The sequence below is a fragment of the Geotrypetes seraphini genome, chromosome 2 (assembly GCF_902459505.1).
Source record: "Geotrypetes seraphini chromosome 2, aGeoSer1.1, whole genome shotgun sequence".
Classification (NCBI taxonomy): Eukaryota; Metazoa; Chordata; class Amphibia; order Gymnophiona; family Dermophiidae; genus Geotrypetes; species Geotrypetes seraphini.
Window position 1 is genome coordinate 501362175 of NC_047085.1, and position 23658 is coordinate 501385832.

At 44.1% G+C, this 23658-nt stretch overlaps 1 protein-coding gene across 3 annotated transcripts; it reads right to left on the reverse strand.

Moving 5' to 3' along the window:
• Positions 1–2123: 2123 nt before the first annotated feature.
• Positions 2124–23431, reverse strand: LOC117354484 (gastrula zinc finger protein XlCGF57.1-like). Of its 3 annotated transcripts, none has more exons than XM_033932120.1 (3): positions 23171–23431; positions 12141–12254; positions 2124–4025 (listed from the first exon to the last, which is right to left on the reverse strand). In XM_033932120.1, the coding sequence occupies exons 2-3, from the start codon at positions 12199–12201 to the stop codon at positions 2362–2364; spliced, it is 1725 nt and encodes a 574-aa protein (XP_033788011.1). In that variant the 5' UTR covers positions 12202–12254; positions 23171–23431; the 3' UTR covers positions 2124–2361. The 3 variants fall into 3 exon arrangements, with proteins under 3 accessions (XP_033788011.1, XP_033788008.1, XP_033788009.1); XM_033932117.1 differs by lacking the exon at positions 23171–23431 and adding an exon at positions 20870–20972; XM_033932118.1 differs by lacking the exon at positions 23171–23431 and adding an exon at positions 20549–20749.
• Positions 23432–23658: the final 227 nt, after the last annotated feature.

A 23658-nucleotide genomic window follows, 5' to 3' on the forward strand; every position in this document is an offset into this window, starting at 1 on the left:
GAGGTCAGCTAGGTTTGTCTGGCAAATCCAATGCAGTAGTAACCAAATAGACTTAGGCTGTATAGAGTCTACAATGAACAATGAAGCTCCTGTCAGCTTTGCTTGTAATTTGAAGATTTATCATCCCAATCAGAGCTTAGCTCTGAAGACAAAACTATTGTTGGATATATGTTCCTCTTACAATTAGATCCTAGGCTGCTCAGGTGAGCCCTTAAAATAGCCCTCAGAGCACATAAGCTGGCAATTACGGGCATGCGCTCAGAGAATTGCCTTTTAAGCTCCTTGGATAGGGACGTGCTCGCATTATGCCTCTGTACTTATCACAACGGTACAGTGCCGCCAAGGTCCAGGCAGTGTTATAAAAAGAAGTACAGTACTTTCAAGTCAGAAGACTAGAATTCCCAATACCAGCCACAGATCAAGTTTCAAGTTTATTAGGATTTTATCTACCGCCTATCAAGGTTACCTAAGCGATTTTTTTACAATCAGGTACTCAAGCATTTTCCCTCTCTGTCCCGGTGGGCTCACAATCTAACTAACGTACCTGGGGCTATGGAGGATTGAGTGACTTGCCCAGGGTCACAAGGAGCAGGAGATGTGTAAAATGATGTGGCGTGATATTTATTAGCCATTAAAAACGCTCCAGTTGCTGTTAGAGACTCGTGCAGTCTCTGTTTGAGAAGCCAAGTCGTCTTCTACAGTAGAGATTTCATTCCATATCGACTTTCTCATGGCAGAGATCCTGTTACTCTAAGGCAGGAGTGTCCAATGTCGGTCCTCGAGGGCCGCAATCCAGTCGGGTTTTCAGGATTTCCCCAATGAATATGCATTGAAAGCAGTGCATGCACATAGATCTCATGCATATTCATTGGGGAAATCCTGAAAACCCGACTGGATTGCGGCCCTCGAGGACCGACATTGGACACCCCTGCTCTAAGGGATCCTTTTACAAAGGTGCGTTAGGGCCTTAACACACAGAATAGCGCTTGCTAGCTGGCGGTAATTTTTCGGCTAGTGCACGCTAATCTTGTGCGTGCGCTAAAAACGCTAGCACACCTTAGTAAAAGGAGCCCTAAGCTTCCATCCTCTCTTCCCCTAAATTCCTCATTTCTACTGCCCATCCTTTTTCTACTCTCTACTGTATTCCTTTTGCTTTTCTAAGTCCATTCTTGTTTCCTGATCTTTATCCCATTTATTTCTGTTCAGCTGCATATCTTTCTCCTTTCTCCCCTCTCATCATCCTTGTCTACTCATTGCTCTTCTCCTCCTTTCCTCTCTGCAACTTTCCCCTTCCTCCTTCCCTCCCCTCTTCTCGCCTTTCTTCGCCTCTGTTCTCTTTCCTCCTCTGCCAGCCTCCACCTCCCCCCCTCTCCCGTGCCTGCAGTCGTACTTTGAGCTCAGAGCTACCGTCTTCCACCTCCGATTGTTTCTCCTGAGCAGAATGAAACCAATTACCCTGGCCTGCCTCCTGATCCCACCTAACACGACAGAGAAGGTTTTTGTTGTCTGAGCAGCCTCCTCCAGAAGTTCCCACTCTGGCTAATACGCAGCTTGAACCCCTGATTGTGTAGGCCCTGTTTAAATGTTTCTCTCTTTTTTTCTCCCAGTAAGTCCCTTTAAATTTCTCTTGCTAGTGCCTCCAAATAGGTCTCTTCTGCTCATACATAACACTAATAAACTTTGCTCTTCAGGGGATGATCTAAGCTTCTTAAAAGTATTACTAATGCTCTTCTTTATACTTGAATGTGCTCATAGATATTTTCATACGCTCTCCTGCTAAAGCTCATCTTATTACAGTCTTCAGTCAGAGATCTATTGTCAGTTTTGGTTAGTTTTCCTCCAATAAATGACACCTTAGCACATTTGTCCAGGTCGAATACCATCCTGATTATCATCTGAGAAGTTTAAATATATCACCGGCCGTATTGAGGTGGAGGATGATATCTTCTTTTTTAAAGGCCCCTCTGCCACAAGAGGCCATTCGCTGAAAATCAGGGGTGGGAAATTTCATGGCGACACCAGGAAGTTCTTCTTCACCGAAAGGGTGGTCGATCGTTGGAATGAACTTCCACCTCAGGTGATTCAGGCCAGCAGCGTGAAGGATTTTAAAAGGAAATGGGATACACATGTGGGATCTCTAGGGGGGTAAATTCAAGGGGGTAGGGTTGTTGGAGTGGGCAGACTTGATGGGCTGTGGCCCTTTTCTGCCGTCATCTTCTATGTTTCTATGTTACTTCCTGGGCTAACTGCTGGTTACTAGAGTTGTAAAGCTTCAAATCATCTACAAATAGTAGATGTGATGTTTTTTTGTGAGTCATTAGTATGCGTAAAGTTAAGGCTAAATCCAAGGGGGGATGGTACTCAGTGAATTAGTGACAGAACTGTATGACTGCTCTGGTGTTTTAATAGGGCTCTCTTCTGCCTGAAGCTTTTATCACATTCAGAGCATGAAAATGGTTTCTCATCTGTGTGGATCTTTTCATGTGTTGTAAGGTTTGCCTTTCGATTGAATCTTTTATCACATTGGCTACATGAAAACGGTCTCTCATCAGTATGGATTATCAGGTGTGTTGTGAGGCCTATCTTCAGTCTGAAGCTTTTAGCACACACGGGGCATGAAAATGGTCTCTCGCCAGTATGGATTTTCTGATGTTTGGTGAGGCCAACCTTCTGCCTGAAGCTTTTATCACAGACAGTACATGAAAAAGGTTTCTCATCCGTATGGATTCTTTGATGGATTGTGAGGTTTGTCTTCCTATTAAACTTTTTATCACATATAGAACATGAAAATGATTTTTCACCTGTGTGGATTATATAATGTGTGGTGAGGTTTATCTTTAGTTTGAAGCTTTTACCACACACGGTACATGAAAATGGCCTCTCAAGAGCGTGGATTTTTTCATGTTTTGTGAGGCCTGTCTTCTGCCTAAAGCTTTTCTCACACACAGTACATGAAAATGGCCTCTCACCCGTGTGAATTCTTTGATGTATTTTCAGGTTAGATTTCCGCTTAAAGCTCTTTTCACACACAGCACATGAAAATGATTTCTCACCATGATGGATGATCTGATGTGTAGTGAGGTATAGCTTTAACTTGAAGCTTTTACCACACAAAGAACATAAAAATGGCTTCTCAACCAGGTGGATTTTTTGATGTTTTGAAAGACCTATATTGTGCCTGAAGCTTTTATTACAAACAGTACATGAAAATGGTTTCTCATCAGTATGGATTTTTTGATGCATTTTGAGAACTTTTTTCTGAAAGAAGCTTTTATTACATTCAGAACAGGAAAAGGGTCTCTCTCCTGTATGGATTTTTTCATGTGATATTAGCAGTCCGCTTGTAAAGAAACCCTTATTACATGTAGTACACAAAAATGGTCTCAGACCCGTATGGATTTTTTGGTGTTTTACTAGGTTTGTCTTATGCCAGAAGCTTTTACCACATTTAGAACAGGGAAATGGTTGCACTCCTGTGTGAATATTGGGGTAGGCTGTGAGGTTTTCTGTTTTAATAAAGCGTTTCTCATCACCTGCAGCTGTACACAGGCTCTCAACTTCTTTGATTTCCTCATGTTGCATTAAATCTTGCTTCCTGCTAAAACCTCCACATTCAGTAGCTATGCAGGGGGTTTTCTCTTCTTTCTGCATGTCTCCCTTCTGGCTGACGGTTCTCCCACTATGTGCACAGATAGATAGTCTCTCTTTAATGCGAGACTGGTGATGTGATTTCAGCATCACGGGGTCCTTGAGAACTATCCCACATATATCACACAAACCTTGCTGTTCTGTTGTCAGAATTCTGCGTTCATCCCCTGTGTGTATGATATTGCTAGCACTTTCCACACTATCGGTGGCGTCTCCCATTGAATTTCTCTGCTCGTTTTCTGAGCTGTATTCGTTCCTCACCCAGTCAGAACAAGAACGGTCCTCTCCATCTCTTTCTAAGACCTTGTGCCCTTCTGAAGTCTCCCTGAGTTTCCAGAAACATGTCTTTGGATTACTGTTTTCCAGATCATCATTGTCTAGATAAAAAATAAAAGAGAAAGAACAGAGTGAATGGCTCTTCATGGAACCACAAATCAGTCTGTGCAGGGAACAAAGGATTTCTTTTTTTTTTTTAATCATAAAGTCAATTTAGACACTTGTTAAATTCTGAGATGACTGAAAGAATCTGGGAGGCTTCAGGCTCCAGCAGTGACTCTCTGACGGACAGGAGCTGAGACAATAAACATAAGCACTTCCTTTTCCCTTACCAAGAAAAACCCTAACGTATGAAAGCTCTATGTACTGACAAGTTCAAAACATATGGAGTTTTGTTCTGCTCTGTATACAGAGCAGAACAAAACTCCATATGTTTTGAACTTGTCAGTACAGGTGGCCCCGCCCAGTGTTTTAACCAATAAAACACCCTGATGCAAAAATCATTAAAATGCATGTTTATTGGATAAAAAACAGGACACCTCTTCCCCTAATTCTCTGCCACCCTTCCCTTGGCTTCTATCCTCTGCTCAGTTTCTGGACCTTTTATGTAATGGTTGGATTTTCTCATAAAAGTGATTAATAAAGAACCTAAAAATAGCCTTACTGGGTCAGACCACTGGTCCATCTAGCCCAGTATCCTGTCTTCACGGAGGCCAATCCAAGTCACAAGTACCTGGCAAAAAAAACCCCCAAATAGTAGCAGCATTCCAGAGCTGAGTTTGTGATGTCATAATGCCTCATTCCACCAATGCCAAGAGCCAGCCTTATCAGTGATGTCACAATGGCTTCATTGCCCTGTATTTGGCTCACATAAGAACGTAAGAATAGCCGTTCATAGTAACATAGTAGATGACGGCAGATAAAGACCCGAATGGTCCATCCAGTCTGCCCAATTTGATTCAATTTAAATTTTTTAAATTTTTTTCTTCTTAGCTATTTCTGGGCAAGAATCCAAAGCTCTATCCGGTACTGTGCTTGGGTTCCCACTGCCGAAATCTCCGTCAAAACCTACTCCAGCCCAGCTATTGAAGCCCTCCCCAGCCTATCCTCCCCCAAACGGCCATATACAGACACAGATCGTGCAAGTCTGCCCAGTACTGGCCTTAGTTCAATATTTAATATTATTTTCTGATTCTAGATCCTCTGTGTTCATCCCACGCTTCTTTGAACTCCGTCACCGTTTTCTTCTTTAACATCTCTCTCGGGAGCGCATTCCAGGCTGGGTCAGACCAATGGTCCACCTAGCCCAGTATCCCATCTTCACGGAAGCCAATTCAAGTCACAAGTACCTGGCAAAAATATAGTAACAGCATTCCATGCCACCAATCCAGGGCAAGCAGTGGCTTCCCTCAATAAATAAATGATTCATAGGTGATAGAAACATACATCTTTGATCCCACCGGCAACAGTACCCAGTAATACATGTGATGTAACAACGCTGATAAATACTTCTTTTTGTACTGTTAAAGAACCCCTAAACAAATTCCTACATTTACAATTTATAAATGCGCAGGAATAAAGCGCTATGCATCACTAACTTGGGGAAAGGTAGATTTAAAGTTAAAATAAAATAAAGTCCCTGAGCTTACCTAATTAAGGACTCTGCTCATTTTGGGCTCCTTTTACTAAACCATGGAAGAACTTCTTACCACGGGCTGGTGAGGTACAGGCTCCGACGCTCAATCAATTCCTATGAATATTGGAGCATTTACCTCACCGGCCCGGTGAGATAAAGGCTCCAACGCTCAATCAATTCCTATGAATATTGGAGCATTTACCTCACCGGCCCGGTGAGATAAAGGCTCCGACGCTCAATCAATTCCTATGAATATTGGAGCATTTACCTCACCGGCCCAGTGAGATAAAGGCTCCAACGCTCAATCAATTCCTATGAATATTGGAGCATTTACCTCACCGGCTCGTGGTAAGACACTCTTCCGCAGTTTAGTAAAACCCAGCCTTAGCAAGGGAGTTCAAGGGACAGTGTATTAGTCCAGTTTGTCTGTCTTGACTAGATTGTAAGCTCTTTTGAGCAGGGACTGTCTCTTCTGTGTTTTGATGTTCAGCGCTGCGTATGTCTAGTAGCGCTTTAGAAATGATTAGTAATATTAGTTGCAGTTTTTTCTCAAGCGTAGAAAGTCTGTTACAGTTCATAGGCTAGCATTTAAAGGAGCTATAGTCTCTTTCATTTGAAAGGAAGCTCTGGAATGAGAGGGCATAGGATGAAATTAGAAACATAGAAATATGACAGCAGATAAAAGCCAAATGGCCTATCTAATCCGCACATCTGCAGCATCCACTATCTCCTCCTCTCCCTATTGGCTAAGGCTCTTTACACCTGCATTGTGAGGTCATAGAGCTTTATGGTTATAGAAACATGATGGCCAAATGGCCCATCCAGTCTGCACATCCACAGTAACCATTATCTCTTTCTCTCTCCGAGAGATCCCACATACCTGTCCAAGGCCCTCTTGAATTCAGACAAAGTCTCTGTCTCCACCACCTCTTCTGGGAGACTGTTCCAGGCATCTACCACCCTTTTCTTACAAAAGTATTTCCTTAGATTACTCCGCAGCCTATCACCTCTTAACTTCATCCTATGCCCTCTCATTGCAGAGTTTCCTTTCAAATGAAAAAGACTCGACTCATGTACATTTACATTACGTAGGTATTTAAACAACATAAGTTCTTCACCCCCCTAAACTGTACTGTTCCCTCGGGTTTTTGCAGCCCAAATGCATGACCTTGCATTTCTTGGTATTAAATTTTAGCTGCTATTCACACCATCCAACGTGTCTACTCTATTACAGATTTTGGTATCATCCGCAAAGAGGCAAATCTTACCCGACAGCCCTTCAGCAATATCATTTATAAAAATGTTAAAAAGAACAGGTCCAAGAACAGAACCTTAAGGCACACCACTGGTAACATCCCTTTCCTCAGAGCCATCTCCATTGATCACTACCCTCCGTCGCCTTCCACTCAACCAGCTCCTGACCCATCCCAAACTCAGTTTATTTATTAGACGTCTGTGTGGAACACTGTCAAAGGCTTTGTTAAAGTCTAACACATCTAGCACACATCCTCTATCCAATTCTCTGGTCACCCAGTCAAATAAATAGATCAGATTTGACTGACAAGACCTACCTCTAGGGAATCCATGTTGCCTCCGGTCCTGTAATCCACAGGATTCCAGAAACCTGACCATTCTCTGTTTTAAAAGCGTTTCCATTAATTTGCTTACCACAGAAGTCAGACTTACCAGCCTGTAATTCCCTCCTTCTTCCTTACTTCCACTTTTGTGGAGAGGGACCACATTCACCCTTCACTAGTCCTCCGGTACCACTCCTGACTCTAGAGACTTGTTGAAAAGGTCAGTCAGCGGAGCTACCAGAACTTTCCTAAGTTCCTTCAGCACCCTCGAATGTACACCTTCCAGCCCCATCGCTTTGTCTACCTTTATTTTAGCTAGCTCCTCACGAACACAACCTTTTGAAAATCGATCAGGGTCTATTACTCCTCCATCCCTATTCACATTTGTTTTCTGCGGTCTCGCTCCTGGCGCTTCAGCAGTGAACACTGAACAGAAATATTGGTTAAGCAATTTGACTTTTTCTTTATCAGCTTCTACATATTCCTCCCCTTCACCTTTGAGTCTCACAGTGCCACTTTTGCACTTCTTCCTATCACTAACATATCTAAAAAATGTCTTGTCTCCCCGTTTTACCATGTCAGCTATTTTTTTTTCTTTCATTTGCATCTTTGCTTTCCTGACTACACGACCAGCGTCTCTTAACTTTTCCAGATATTTTTGCATGTCTTCCTCTTTCTGTGATCTTTTGTAGTTTATGAAAGCTAACCTCTTATTCCTTACCTTCTCAGCTACTACTTTTGAGAACCAAAGCGGCCTTCTTTTCCTCTTACTTTTATTTACTTGCCTCAAAACTCCTTTCAGTTTTGCCCACGGCATTTCCACTCCTTCCAGACTTTCCCACCCAGAAAACAATTCTTTGATGTAAACCCCCATCCGAACAAAGTTAGTTTGTTTAAAGTCTAGAACCTTTGCTTTTGAATGAGCCCTCTCTATACCCATCTTAATATTAAACCGTACCATGCAGTGATCACTGGATGACAGATCACCCACTGTAACATTAGAAACACTTTCCCCGTTTGTAAGCACTAAGTCCAGTATGATCCCATTCCGCGTGGGTTTCATTACCAACTGCTGCAACAGTTCTCCTTGTAAAGAATCCAGGATCTCCCTACTTCTAGATGACCCTGCAATAGGGATACCCCAATCAATATCCAGTATGTTAAAATCACCTATTAGTAAGACTTCCCCTTTTTTAGATATATTCTGAATGTCTACTATTAAATCTCTATCTACTTCTTCTGTCTGTGAAAGAGGCCTGTATATCACATCATTGTAAATATATTCACTATTCCCTCTTTCCAAATTGATCCACAGTGCCTCTTCCTTGCCCTGCAGATCCTGCAATTGTGTGGCTTTAATATATTCTTTAACATATAACGCTAATCCTTCTCCTTTTCAGATTATAGCCCGGTATAACCACATCCGTTATGGTTCTCTGTGAACCATGTCTCGGCGATCGCCACTATATCCAACTCCTCTTCTTCCATCACAGCTTCTCTAGATCCAGAATCTTGTTTCCCGTACTTTGAGCATTAGTATATACTGTTTTCCAGACATTGCCCCCTTTTCTCATCCGTGTAGAGGTATTAAGTGATTTACTTACCTGAGGGCTTATACTCACCCGGGAGCTTTGATCACTCTGCCCCATCACTTCTGGTTTAAAGCCCTCTTTAGTAGATTAGCCAGCCTGCCGGCAAAGACACTTCTTCGCTTCTTTGATAGATGCACACCATCCCTGCTCAGCGGCCCTTAGAAAATCATCCCATGGTCCAGGAAGCCAAAACGCTCTTGATGACACCATCCAGGTAGCCACACATTCATCTCCAGGATGCGAACTTCTCTGCCCTGGCCTCGACAGGGAGGATGGATGAGAATACCACCTGTGCACATAACTGTTTCACCTTCTCCCCCAGAGCCACAAAGTCACTTTTGACACGTTCTCAGGGGTACCTGTCAGTATCGCTAGTGCCAATGTTAAGAGGTAATAGGCTCCAGAGTAATCTGAGGAAATACTTTTTTACAGAAAGGGTGGTAGATGCGTAGAACAGTCTCCCGGAAGAGGTGGTAGAGACAGAGTCTGTGTCTGAATTCAAGAGGGCCTGGAATAGGCATGTGGGATCTCTCGGAGAGAGGAAGAGATAATGGTTACTGTGGATGGGCAGACTGGACGGGCCATTTGGCCTTTATCCGCCATCATCTTTCTATGTTTCTAGTATAAAGCACAGCTAAGAATCATAGAAAGCCTTCATTTAGATTTGTTTTTTACTTAGCCATTTCAAAAGGACCGCTCTATCAAATCAAATATAGCAAGCAGCAGCGTAGCAAGGGTGAGAAGTGCCTAGGGCCCCCCACCCCCATCAGCTCCTTTCCCGCCCTCTTCTGCCATGTGCGTGTGCCCCTTCCTCTGTACCTTTTTAACGTTCGCAGCACGAGCAGCAAACCCAATCTACTGCTCACACCAGTGTCAGCTCTTCCCCCGACGTCACTTCCTAGATGCGGGTCTAGGAAGTGATGCGTGCGCCCGGTAGTGGGGGGGTGGAGCAGAGAGGATGATGGGTGTTGATGCCCTCCCCCCTTTACTATGTCACTGATACCCTGTTTACCCGAAAATAAGACCTATCCCGAAAATAAGCCCTAGCATTATTTTTAAAGATGCTCCTAATATAAGCCCTACCCCAAAAATAAGCCCTAGTTAAGATTAACCCCCTGAAGCCCCCCCCCCCAAATGTCCCTGACTCCATCTCTGACACTGGTGTTGTCCGATTTGCTGAAAAAATTGGACTCATTGATTCAGCAACCCCCACCCCTGCTGCTTTAAGAGGCCTCGGAGCGGAGGTATGTCAGTCTCACGGTGGGAGGGTCGGTGGGGTTCTGCTGCACAGGGGGATGGGAGGGAGGTGCACATGGGGGGTGGGGTAGAAAGGAAAGAGGAAGAGGAAGAAATGGGGTGGAGGAGAGGAAGGGAGAGATGATTGTTGTACATGAAAAAAATAAGACATCCCCCGAAAATAAGCCCTATTGTGTTTTTTGGACTCAAAATTAATATAAGACACTGTCTTATTTTTGGGGAAACATAGTAGCAAGCTAGGACCATAAGTGTGAGTACCCAGTTAAAATTATTACCAGACAGAGGAACCTTTGCAGAGGAACTTTGCAAGAGTTTTCCTTCAGGCAACAGGATAAGCGAGCACTGTGCCAGTTATCTGTCAATCAAACCACAGTAACTGATGAAATAAAAATGGTTCAAAAGAGCCCTACTGTTTACAGTAGGGGTCTCAAAGTCCCTCCTTAAGGGCCGCAATCCAGTCGGGTTTTCAGGATTTCCCCAATGAATATGCATGAGATCTATGTGCATGCACTGTTTTCAATGCATATTCATTGGGAAAATCCTGAAAACCCGACTGGATTGCGGCTCTCAAGGAGGGACTTTGAGATCCCTGGTTTACAGTGTGACTCATCAAGGACGTATAAGCACAGAAGTGGAGCAGAACTGATCAGTCCAGAAGAGGTGCTGTGAGAGGACTTCCAGAGACAGGTATTCACTGGGAAGAATTTGCTGGGAAGTAGCTTGTAAACTTGGGAAAGGGTAGATGTAAAGTTAATTCAAGTAAGCTCAAGGAGTTTATTTTATTTTAAGTACTCCGCTCATTTAACAAGGGAGTTTAAGGGATAAGGTTTTTTCCTCAGCACAGAAAGTCTGTTAAAGTTCATAGATAAAGATGCGTTCCCAGAGGATGTGGTAAGAGCGGTTAATGTAGTTGGTTTTAAAAAAGGTTTGGACAAGTTCCTGGAGGAAAATTCCATAGTCTGCTGTTGAGACAGACAAGGGAGAAGCCACTGCTTGCCCTGGATCGTTGGCATGGAATGACATAACATAACATAACATTGTGCTAACTGACCGCGTAACCAGAAGTTCAACGCGGTTTACAAAAAGTTATAAAAGTAAACATGTTACATGAAATAAGATGATTCGTTAAACAGTCAAATATTTAGAAAAAAGATAGGTCTTCAATTGTTTTCTAAAATGGCCATAGGAATGAGTAGTAAGCATCAATATTCGGAATTCTTTGTCATGAAGAGCTGCCCGAGATGCCAAAGTATGATTGCTATTGTTTGAGTTTTTGCCAGGTAATTGTGACTTGGATTTTCTCCGTGTAGATAGGATACTGGGCTAGATGGGCCATTGGTCTGATCCAGTGAGGCTGTTCTTATTCTGTCAGAATCTTAGGTGCCACATCAGATTATAGAATCTTCCGGAAAGAAATCAAAAACAACGTTATATAGGAAATATGTCCTGCGATGCTAATCCAATCTCTGACTACGGTAATAAGCTTTGAAATGTAATTTCCTGGAAATGTCCAGATACCTATTATTGTAATCTGCCTAGAACGGATGGGCAGTCTAGATAGGCCATATGGTCTTTATCTGCCTTCATTTTTTTTCTATAATGGAACTCGGTTCATAGACAACCCCACGAAAGACAAAGGCGCGCGTCGACAACTGAGCGCAAGACGGAGGTGCGCACCAAAGAAAATTACAGTTTTTAGGGGCTCCGACGGGGGGTTTTGTTGGGGAGCCCCCCCCAGTTTACTTAATAGAGATCGCGCCGGCGTTGTGGGGGGCTTGGGGGGTTGTAACCCTCCACATTTTACTGTAAACTTAACTTTTTCCCTAAAAACAGGGAAAAAGTGAAGTTTTCAGTAAAATGTGGGGGGTTACAACCCCCCACACCCCCCACAATGCCCCCACAATGCGGCGCGATCTCTATTAAGTAAAGTGGGGCACGCCCCCCCGTCGGAGCCGTAAAAACAGTAATTTTGTGCGGCGCGCACCTCCAAGCTGCGCTCAATTGTCTGGGCGTGCCTTTGTCCCGGCGCGCTTTTGACCTGACACTATGGAACTCTCCAGAGGAGCTTGTGAAAGGGTCCCTGCAGTTCTCAAGTGCTCATTTCACTCTTCAGCTCAAGTTAGTTACCTAAGTCCCTCATATTACTGGACTCACCTGAACAGCTGCTTTCTCCAATTTCTCTTTCCTCTGACTCTGGCTCTTCTTTAATGTACATCTCTTCCCCTCGCTCAATGTGGAATATAATATCCGGTGTGACAATCTTTGAGCCTGTTTCAGGAGTAAAAACAATACATTAGGTTAGCCATAATCATTCCTAATTTTCCTAAGCTGAAGAATTAGAATAAAATTCCAGCTTAAATGGTGTTTTTCACTTTCAATATACATAAATATTCAAAACCTCAATTAACGGAGAGGAGACATAATAAAAAGCTGCAGTAAGTAAAACACAGAAAATGTTGGTCCAAGGAGAATAGCATTTAGGTACACAATCTAAGTTGTACCCAAAACAATGGATGATGAAGCAACGTACACAAAGTCACAAGGAACATCACTGAGAAAGTAAGATGTGAACTCTGGCTTCACTGGTCCATGACCAGCTTCTCTAACCACTAAGGTGCTCCTTACATGCTCCCAGAATTCACCTTTAATCTATGAAGGTTCTTCAAAAAGTATCCACACTTTCATATTTTCATGGGAAATGGTTGGGGTGGGAGAAGTGGTTAAGAGGGCATGTTAGTAGGACGCTGGGAAAAATGTATCACAAAACAGGGTGATTATGTGGAAAAGTGATATAATTTGCTTGTAAATAGTGTTTAAAAAAATAAAAGTACGGAAACATTTTGAAGATCCCTCGTACGTGGCGCTAGAAAAGGTTCAAATGGTAAAGGGGATGGAACTTCTCTCGTATGAGGAAAGACTAAAACAGTTAGGAAAAGAGACGGCTTCAGCTTGGAAAAGAGACGGCTGAGGGGAGATATAATTGAAGTCTACAAAATCCTGAGTGGAGTAGAACGGGTACAAGTGGATCGATTTTTCACTCCGTCAAAAATTACAAAGACTAGGGGACATTCGATGAAGTTACGGGGAAATACTTTTAAAACAAATAGGAGGAATTTTTTTTTCACTCAGAGAATAGTTAAGCTCTGGAACGCATTGCCAAAAACTTGATATACTTTATCGTGCCAAAAAAAGACTCAGAAGATTGGAGATCAATCCTGGATCTCAAGTCACTCAATGCAGCATTAAAGGTTCCCAGGTTCCAGATGGAAATGGTGAGATTGGTCACTGCCTTGATAGCTCCGGGCAAATTTTTGGCCTCACTGAATTTGACAGAGGCTTACCTACATATACCCATATTCTCAGACCACAGGAGATTTCTCAGGTTCCATGTGCAAGAAAGCCATTTTCAGTTCTTGGCACTGCTCTTCGGCTTGGCGACAGTGTCTCCCACTTTTGCCAAAGTAATGCTGATGGCAGTAGTACATCTGCACAAATCAGGCATTCAAGTTCATCCATACTTGGTATGTGGATAACACTGTATCCTGGTGGGCACAGATGGAGTAGTTCTGGGAAACGTATGTCTTTGAGCCAAGTTTCTGAGAAGAAGACGAGGCCTAAGTCATTTGCAGATATCATTGGTTTAAGTAATAGTAGTTTGTCGCCTACAGATCTCGCATTTATGTAAATGCAAGGCACAGGGGTGGTTGCTCTTTAAGTGTTGATGTGTGATGCAGACATAGTGTAGGTTACAACTAGTTCTAGCAGGAGAGGGCATGGGTTTCTTTTTTTTTTTTGTGGGCCGGTTGTTGGAGATTGTAAGGATCAGATTGCAGAGCGAGGAGTAGTAGTTCTTAAAGTGTAGGTTTGTTTGTGAGGAGGGTCTGCGTTATGATTTGTTGTGTGCCAAGTTTTGAAAAGGTTTACCTATTGTTTGGCAGGCTTCTGTTAAGTTTAAAAGACCTAGAAAGACTGGGACTAGTGTATGGTACCACTTCATGATTGAGGTTTATTCTACAAAGTCTGTTGGAGGTGTGGAGAATGGGAGGATTTAAAATTAGCTGACTGGAGATTACCTTGGTACAATATGATCTAATCTAATCTTTCGGAGTCGCACAATGCCTAAATCGGTGATTTACAATGCAATTTATATGGATAGAAGCAGCTCTTAGTGGTACATTACAATACAGTTTTGAGGGGGGTATAATACAACAGAGGACAGCTAGTACTGTTTGAGAGGGATGCTATGAGGTAGAGATTTCCTTTCAGTGCAATTATAAAAGACAAACAATTTAGTGCTGTCCAAGGATGCTAAAGAAGGTACATTCAGTGATGCTATAAGGTACAGATTGTTCATCGTCAGGTGGTTGAACTGTGCACAGTCTAGGTAGTAGAGGTTATAGGGTGATTTGTGGGCACGCTGCTCCGTTTTCTTGGGTGAATATGGTGTCGAAGAGATAAGTCTTTACTTTATTTCGGAGTGTGAGGTAGTTCGGCTCGGATCCGATGGTTGTGGAAAGGTTGTTCCAAATCTTTACGCTGATATACGTAAACATTGTGTTGTAGGTACGTTTGTGTTTGAGGCCTTTTGTTGAGGGAGAATTCAAATGATGTTTACTAAGATTTCTGTTCAAGGTGTCTACAAGTGGCGTTGTGGAATTTCCATGGAGGATGCAGAAGATTATACATATCATCTTGAAGTGTATTCTAGTATTGACGAGCAGCCGATGTAGCTGTTTGATCTTCAGTGGTCGTTCCAGACGGTTGATTGTCCTCTGGTCCACTGATGTATGTTGTATTGTGGAAGAGAGGATAATGTAGCCTTTGTTCTGTTTGGATTTCAGTTGCATTTGTAAACTGTATAAAGAACTGTGCAACAAAACGCGTCTTTGGCTTGCACCTTAGGCACACAGCAGGAGGGTTGGGGAAAGGCGGCGCCACTCTCCCACCCCGGCCCGACTCACTTCCCTCCTCTGCCAACGCTGGATCCCAGTGAGGCAGCTCCTGATGGCAACGGAACTGCCCTGTATTTAGGCCCTTGTTGACGGCGGCATACAGCAGGAGCGTCAGGGGGCAGAACGACTGACATAGCCATGAGTTATTCTGGGTTTTCTCCCTACTCGTTTTGTATCTGCTGTGTGCTTTACAGCTAACAGAAAGCAAAGTGATCCCTGCAGTACTTGCTTTCTCTCTCTTTTTTTTTTTTTTTACAAAATTGCGCAGGGAATTCCTCAAATTCAATTCTCTTTCTCTTGATAGTCTATGGCTGTAAATGAAAGATTAAACTTCTCCCTTACCCAGTGAGATTAGGTTCTGATAATTCTCCTTCATCACATCCTTGTACAGCTCCTTCTGTCATAGAAACATAGAAGATGACGGCAGAAAAGGGCTACAGCCCTTCAAGTCTGCCCACTCTGCTTACCCACCCCCTGTCTATGCCCTAGTGACCCAATTTCCTTATCTTGACTCTCGTAGGGATCCCACATGGGTATCCCATTTATTCTTAAAGTCTGGCACGCTGTCTGCCTTGATCACCTGCACTGGAAGCTTGTTCCAATGATCAACCACTCTCTCTGTGAAGAAATACTTTCTGGTGTCGCCATGAAATTTTCCGCCCCTGAGTTTGAGCGGGTGCCCTTTTGTGGCCGAGGGTCCCTTGAGAAAGAAAATATCATCTTCCACTTCGACACGTCCCGTGAGGTACTTAAATGTTTCGATCATGTCTCCCCTCTTCCTACGTTCCTCAAGAGTGTAGAGCTGCAATTTGTTCAGTCTCTCTTCGTACGAGAGACCCTTGAGCCCCGAGATCATCCTGGTAGCCGTCCGCTGAACCGATTCAATTCTGCGCACATCTTTACTGTAATGTGGCCTCCAGAATTGCACACAGTACTCCAGATGAGGTCTCACCATGGCCCTGTACAACGGCATTATGACTTCAGGCTTTCGGCTGACGAAACTTCTATTGATACAACCCAATATCTGCCTTGCCTTAGATGAAGCCTTCTCCACTTGATTGACAGTTTTCATGTCGTTCTTCTAAATCCTCCCACTCCTCCTGGGAGAAATAGATGAGGATATCGTCAAAGGTAACCAAGATCTGAAACACAAATCCTTCCAAACTCAGCACAAATCCTTCAGGAGACCTCACAGCACTGAGGAAACTGTCAACGAAACTTTTGAGCTTTCTTCCAGTTTGTTTGGGGTTTCGGTTGGGGTTTTTTTTTTTAAACTTATTCTTTTTGCTTGCGTTTCCTGGCATGTCTTAAAAATAAGTGGCAGTCCTTGAGATTCACTCTGACAAACTGACCCAATTTCGTTTCTTTACAAGCCACACTAGGGAAGGGTTGGAAGAGAAAATGCGACTGCTTGCTCAGATTTTCACGTCTTCTCCTTAACTATTCTTATGTTGGGTTTCTGATCCCTTTGTAGTTTCTGAAATAATTCTATAACTTTCCAATTTGCTGGTCTGATTCATTAAAAATGATGATAGGAGAGTGGGGCGGGGAGGGGGAGTGGGAGGTACTTGAATGGGATTGCATACAAGTGCATAGGATAACATGCACGTGTTAGTGTTTAACGTGTGATTAGCACGCATTAATATTTACTGCACGCTAAAATGCATAGCGCACCTTAGAGGGGGGTTAATTTTTCATTTTACTAACATCTCAGTGCAAAAACATAAAAATTAAAAAAAAAAGTTTTTTGTCATATAGTGCTCAGAAAATGGCCATTTTCTCAACACTACACAACAAAAAAAAACTTTTTGCACTGAGATGTTAGTGAAATGAAATATTATTCTGGAAATTAGGAGATTTGTACTGAAATAAATCTGGATATAGTTCTCCCAATTTGGATATATCATTATGACAGTATTGCCCATGACACCCCCCCTCCTATAGGTAACATGTAGATTGCTGTGTACAAACAGGCAAAATACTGCAAAATGGTTTTGACACAGTTCCTCATGAGAGGCTCCTGAGAAAATTAAAGAGTCATGGGATGGGAGGCAATGTTGAACTGTTGATTAAGAACTGGTTATCAGACAGAAAACAAAGGGAAGGGTTAAATGGCCATTTTTCTCAATGGAGGAGGGTAAACAGGGGCGTGCCTCAGGGATCTGTACTGGGACTGGCACTATTTAACTTACCATATATACTCGAATATAAACCGGGATTTGGGGGCCAGAAAGAGTGACTAAAATGGTTAAGGGGCTGGAGGAGTTGCCGTGCAGCGAGAGATTGGAGAAACTGGGCCTCTTGAAAAGAGGAGACTGAGAGGGGACATGATCGAAACATTCAAGATACTGAAGGGAATAGGCTTAGTAGATAAAGACAGGTTGTTCACCCTCTCCAAGGTAGAGAGAACGAGAGGGCACTCTAAAATTGAAAGGGGATAGATTCCGTACAAACGTAATGAAGTTCTTCTTCACCCAGAGAGTGGTAGAAAACTGGAACGCTCTTCTGGAGGCTGTTATAGGGGAAAACACCTTCCAGGGATTCAAGACAAAGTTGGACAAGTTCCTGTTAAACTCGAATGTACACAGGTGAGGCTGAACTCATTTAGAGCACTGGTCTTTGTCCAGAGGGCCGCCACGTGAGCGGACTGCTGGGCACAATGGACCACTGGTCTGACCCAGCAGCGGCAATTCTTATATTCTTATGTTCCCAGAATTATTGCAGGCTGCCGCCAGGGCTCTGCACCCTTCCCCCCCCCTCCCTGCCTTATCCTCGTACCTCCTCTGCTGATCCCTGGTGGTCCAGCGAGCAGGAGCAAGCTTTCCGCACTCCTGCTCCGCTGCTAACCTAGGTGGCGGCGGCTGCCGCAAAATCAGGTTTCTCCAGCCGCGCTGAGTAGGAGCGCGCTTTGACGCTGCTGCTCAGCGCTGAGCAACGATGTGATCAACAGATCAAAAATGAATTAAATAAAATGAAGTAGAACAGACCACCATAAATTTTTGGTTTAAAGAATGAAAGCAAACTCTTCGCAGATCTCGTATTTTCTTCCACCTGGGAGCAAAGTGTAAATGTGCGATAAAATTTTCACCATTATCCATATATTTTCATTGTCTTTTTTTAAATTTTATCCATGGTGAGGCACCACCTGGAATACTGTGTGCAATTCTGGAGGCCGCATTACTGTAAGGATGTGCTGAAACTGGAGTCGGTCCAGAGAATGGCCACCCGGATGGTCTCTGGACTCAAGGATCTCCCGTACGAGGAACGGCTGGATAAGTTGCAGCTGTACTCACTCAAAGAACGCAGAGAGAGGGGTGACATGATCGAGACACTCAAGTATCTTACGGGCCGCATCGAGATGGAAGAAGATATCTTCTTTTTCAAGGGTCCCACGGCAACAAGGGGGCATCCATGGAAAATCAGGGGAGGGAAACTACACGGGGACACCAGGAAATTCTTTTTCACTGAAAGGGTGGTTGATCGCTGGAATAGTCTTCCACTTCAGGTGATTGAGGCCAGCAGCGTGCCTGATTTTAAGGCCAAATGGGATAGACACGTGGGATCTATTCACAGAGAAAGGTAGGGGAGGGTCATTGGGGTGGGCAAACTAGATGGGCCGTGGCCCTTATCTGCCGTCTATTTCTTTGTTTCTATGTTACACTCTTTCCGCATTGTTAGTTGGTGCACACATTTTAATCATTAGAGTCATAAAATACAGTAGAGGGTCCTTTTACGAAGGCCCTCTTTTACAAAGGCACACTAAGCATTTTAGCGTATTAGCGGTTAGCATGTGCTAAATCAACGCATGTGCCAACCGCTAACGCACCCATACGATAACGCGCATGCTAGCGTTTCGCGCGCACTAATATTTTGCATGCGCTAAAAAGCTTAGCGCACCTTTGTAAAAGAGGGGGGAAGGCACGCTAACCGATTTAGCGCGCGTAATTAATTTAGCGCACACTAAAGATTAGCGCTCGCTAAATGCTAAGGCGCCCATTATATTCTATGGGTGCCTTAACATTTAGGGGTCCTTTTACAAAGGCGCATTAAACCGCCTGCCGCGCTAGTACCTAACGCCTCCATTGACGAGGTGCTAGGATTTTAGGCTGCCGCGGGGGTTAGCGCGTGATGAAATGTCTGACGCGCTAACCCCCGTAGCGCACCTTGATAAAAGGAGCCTTTAGCGTGCGCTAATCTTTATCACTCGCTAAACTGGTTATCACGCCTTAGTAAAAGGACCCCCCCTAGGTTATATTTAAAGCCATGGCATCCCACTGCCTCTGGAAATGATGCACAGATCAGAAACTCCCAGTTGATATTTGTTGAGGGTTACTTAGAAGCCTTTTTAATAAAACTTAGCTTGAGCTAAATGCTAAGTAGCCCTTGGCTATAAAAGGGGCTTCTTAGCATTTAGGGCGTGTTACTTTTGTTGGCACAGCTAAGCTTTAGTAAAAGGATAGTTTAATTTCTTGAGACTTAAGATACAGAGAATCTCCCCGTATCAGGGGTCTTTATATGCACCTGGACTTCGAGAATCCAGAAAGTAACTTCCATTCAGGGGGAGAGAAGAGAAGTAGGGAAGGGGGAGAATCTTCCATTCAGGGGGGGAAGGGGGAGAATCTTCCATTCAGGGGGAGGGAAGAGAATTAGGGAAGGGGGAGAATCTTCCATTCAGGGGGGGGGAAGAGAAGTAGGGAAGGGGGAGAATCTTCCATTCAGGGGGAGGGAAGAGAAGTAGGGAAGGGGGAGAATCTTCCATTCAGGGGGGGGGAAGGGAAGTGGGGAAGGGGAGGGGAGTGGAGGGTATAAGATGTTTTGCAATGGGTCATTTGGAAATATATTTTGAAGGAATGATAAAAATATGTGTGAAAATATAATAACTGTGAATCTAATTGAAATGAAAATCTAGGTATATTATATTTAATTATTTCCTTCAATAAAATGTTATAAATTACATTAAAATTACATAAATACAGTACAGTACTTCCTGGTTTCTGTTCCTGTTTTTCTAAATATTAAAAAAGGATAATAGCATTAGAGCTTAAATTCTGAGCACTTCAGCTCTTCCCAAATGCTCCTTATTTCCACTGAGGTGAAAATTCCTTTCAATCAGAGACTGTGTAGTGTAGTGTGTACCATAGTGACACAAATCAAAAGCTCTTAGAAACACACCATCAGTCTCGAAAAGGCAGTCAATGGGGGGAAAAAATCCATAACACAAAACAGCATTTGCTGCAAGAGAGATTTATATGAGAGGGGGGAGCCTTCACCCCAAATAAATTGATATCATAGCTCATGCTGATTATTTTCATGAATTACACACACTTTGTGGGACTCCTGATCCCCCCCTCCTCACACTCAGCGCCTTTCCCCAATCAGGGATCTCAAAGTCCCTCCTTGGGGGCCGCAATCCAGTCAGGTTTTCAGGATTTCCCCAATGAATATGCATTGAAAGCAGTGCATGCACATGGATCTTCATTGAGGAAATCCCGAAAGGATTGCGGCCCCCAAGGAGAGACTTTGAGACAAGTCAGGGCTAACTGTCCCAGATGAGAAAAGCCGCAGCCCTGCTTGTACAGAGAGGGCAGGATGTTGGGGGCAATCTCCTACCTGGGCAGAATCTCCTGCAGGCATTTTCCTCTCTGATTTGGCTGCTTTGCAGGATTAGAAAAATGACCTGGGGAGGGCTCTGTCTGAGTGTTTAGGAGAGAGGGATCTCCAGCTGGAAGGCAGGCTGCAAGGCAGAAAGTCTCTTTTTCTTCCTTCCTCCCCTGGGTTCCCCCTCCCTGGAAGCAGAGCAGCAGCTCCTCCTCCTCCTCCCTGGCGCATATTGATGCTGTGTCAGTGGTAGGCATGGCTCATACAAAATAGATCTCCCCCCCTCCACCCCCCCAATCCAGCAAGAGAAGGGGAATGGAGCAGTGCTATTACCTTCTCTGTTCAGAACTTCGAGTACCATCTTCTTCTGTTTTCTGTCATGCCATCCATCTGAATTAGCAGGCACTCCTAGTAAGGTTGAAATCTGATGCCTCTCCTTCCAGCAGGGGGGAGGGGAGGAAGGACATATGAGGCTGCAGAGGAATGCTGACCATGAAGCAGAAGGAAGGATTAGGGGGGGTGGGGGGCACAACCAAGGTTGTAACTAGGGCTGGACCAGAGGGGCTGCCAACCAAGGGACAAAAATGGCTTAAGTGCAATACGCTGTTAGTGGGTGAAGAGCCAGGAATAGGGTTACTATAGGGCTCCAGGAAAAAAAAAAAAAGAGGCTGGATCAAGACATCCGGGTTTTACTTCCACTGAAAGCAATGGAAAGGAAACCCCGGATATCTCAATCCATCCTCCCTTTCCTGGAGCCCCTATGGTGACCCTAGCCGGCAAACCTGATGCTCTCCCCACCATCAGATTTCTGAGGGGTGAGGAAAAAGATATTTGGGAATCAGACCGAAAAGGGTGGAGGAAATGAACAGGAAGGGATCAGGGTGGGGTACGAACTAGAGGTCTGCACGGGAACGGGGATCGCGGGTATCCCGCAGGTCCCGCAGGAATCCCCCCCTTAACCCACGGGACTCCCATGGGGACCCCCCTCTAGCCAACGGGACTCACACGGGGATGGAAGGCTTTGGAAGCAGGGTTCATCCATATAATATAATGGACACGTCAGCCTTAGTAAAAGAGGGGGGTTTATAAGTTAATTACTTGAATAGAAAACAAAAAAAGGGTTCCACCAAAGAGATTCCACAAGGAAAACAGCAGCGCAAACACAAAAGAAACTGTGGAATTGATGATCCTATCAGAAGTAATTGCTGCTTTTTATGGGGACGGGCGGGGATGGAGGTAATTCCTTGCGGGGATGGGTGGGGACGGAGAGGATCCTGACGGGGACGGGTGGGGACGAAGAGGATCCTGACGGGGACGGGTGGGGACGGAGAGGAGACGGGTGGAGACGGGCGGGGATGGGTAGGATTTCTGTCCCCATGCAACTCTCTAGTACGAACTTCTATAGCCACAGAAAACTGTATGCATCTATGTTGCTCCTGCAAAAACATGTTGAATATAACGGGAGTCTCACGGCACTAGCCCTTTGCTCGCACATTGTCCTGTTTCAGTTATATGGAGTTCTTTTCCCACCATTAACCCCCATCAAACCTGTTGATTTTTAACTGAAGCCTCATTTGTGTCTTGCTAGATTGTAAGCTCCATAGAGCAGGGACTCTTTTGTGTTTTGATGCTTAGGGTGCTCTAATAGTAGCAATACTGTAATATGCTTGGGACAGAATCCCCCATGGGTAAATTACAGACCTAGATAAATGGGAGAGGCACAGAGGTTCTTAGAACTTAGGGCTCCTTTTTAGTAAGGTGCGCTAGCGTTTTTAGCATACGCAGGAAATTGCCGCGCGCTACGCTTCTAGAACTAATGCCAGCTTAATGCTGGCGTTAAGGTCTAGTGCGCGCAAAAGCCTAGAGCATCTAAGTAAAAGGAGCCCTTAGTAGGCGATCCTGATGAGCAGACTGGATAGACCCTATGGTCTTTATTTGCCATCAGTTTGTCTTTTTGTAAATTACTATTCTTCCTTTGTGTGTAGGCCGTGGCGTGTGGCTTCAGCACTCACACTATGCCTGTTGACTCTAAAAATGTTTTTCCTGTTTATCACAAGTCACACATTTTTTAATGTAATTTTTTTTTTTTTTTAAACTTTTCAGGCTTTGCTTTCACATTTCAGTTCTCCCTCATCTTTTGAGCCCCTCTCCCTGTTTTCCCTACTCATTTCAGCCTATACCTTAGCTCAGTGGTCTCAAACTCGCGGCCCGCCAGGTACTATTTTGAGGCCCTCGGTATATTTATCATAATCACAAAAAGTAAAATAAAACAGTTTCTTGATCATATGTCTCTTTAGCTGCAAAAGGAAAGATTTATAAACTACAAAGAGTTTTACCTCATGCAAAATTGTCATTTCTTTAATAAGACATTAACTATTTTTTTTTCTGAGGCCCTCCAAGTACCTACTAATCCAAAATGTGGCCCTGCAAAGGGTTTGAGTTTGCATCCCTCCCCTCCATCTGTCCAGCTGCTCTCCTCTTTACTGTCCCCCTACCAACCATGATTCTTCTTCTCTCCACTACCGTTCTAACCCTCTCCTTCGGGCCTACACCTCCAGGCAATGCCTCATTCTCAGACTCCTGAGCACACATCATCCGCTCCTAATACATACATCGATTACAGACGTGCATCACCTGTGCAGAAGCATGCTACTTCTTTGAGTATTTCATCACGCTCTTCTCCACGCTCTTGACGCAGCTGTAGATATTCTGGTATGTATACTAGTCCCTCATCTCAGTGTACTCAGGCTTCCGGGACCCATGTTGAGTCGTATGACTGATATTTCTCTACACTCTTCTCAGTCAGAGTACTCAACAGATGATTATCATGGCGCAATTTGGGATTAATCTCTACTACTACCCGCCCAAAATACGCCTCCAGAGACACTCTCTTTTAAAAAGTTTATCAAAGCCCTGGGGCAAGCGCTTCCTATCAAAATGGAGTCTGACACAGAGCCAAATGAAAAGCTCAGAGATGCTCTAGATCAGTGGTCCCCAACCCTGTCCTGGAGGACCACCAGGCCAATCGGGTTTTCAGGCTAGCCCTAATGAATATGCTTGAGAGAGATTTACATATAATGGAAGTGACAGATATGCAAATCTGCTCCATGCATATTCATTAG

Excerpts from the sequence above, each read along its gene's own strand:
- LOC117354484 (XM_033932117.1), bottom strand. The coding sequence starts at position 20,897 with ATGGTACTCGAAGTTCTGAACAGAGAAG. Across the intron at positions 12,255-20,869 it reads CGAAGTTCTGAACAGAGAAG|GCTCAAAGATTGTCACACCG; the intron begins GTAATAGCACTG and ends CTCCTGAAACAG. Across the intron at positions 4,026-12,140 it reads TGGAGAAAGCAGCTGTTCAG|ACAATGATGATCTGGAAAAC; the intron begins GTGAGTCCAGTA and ends TTTTTTATCTAG.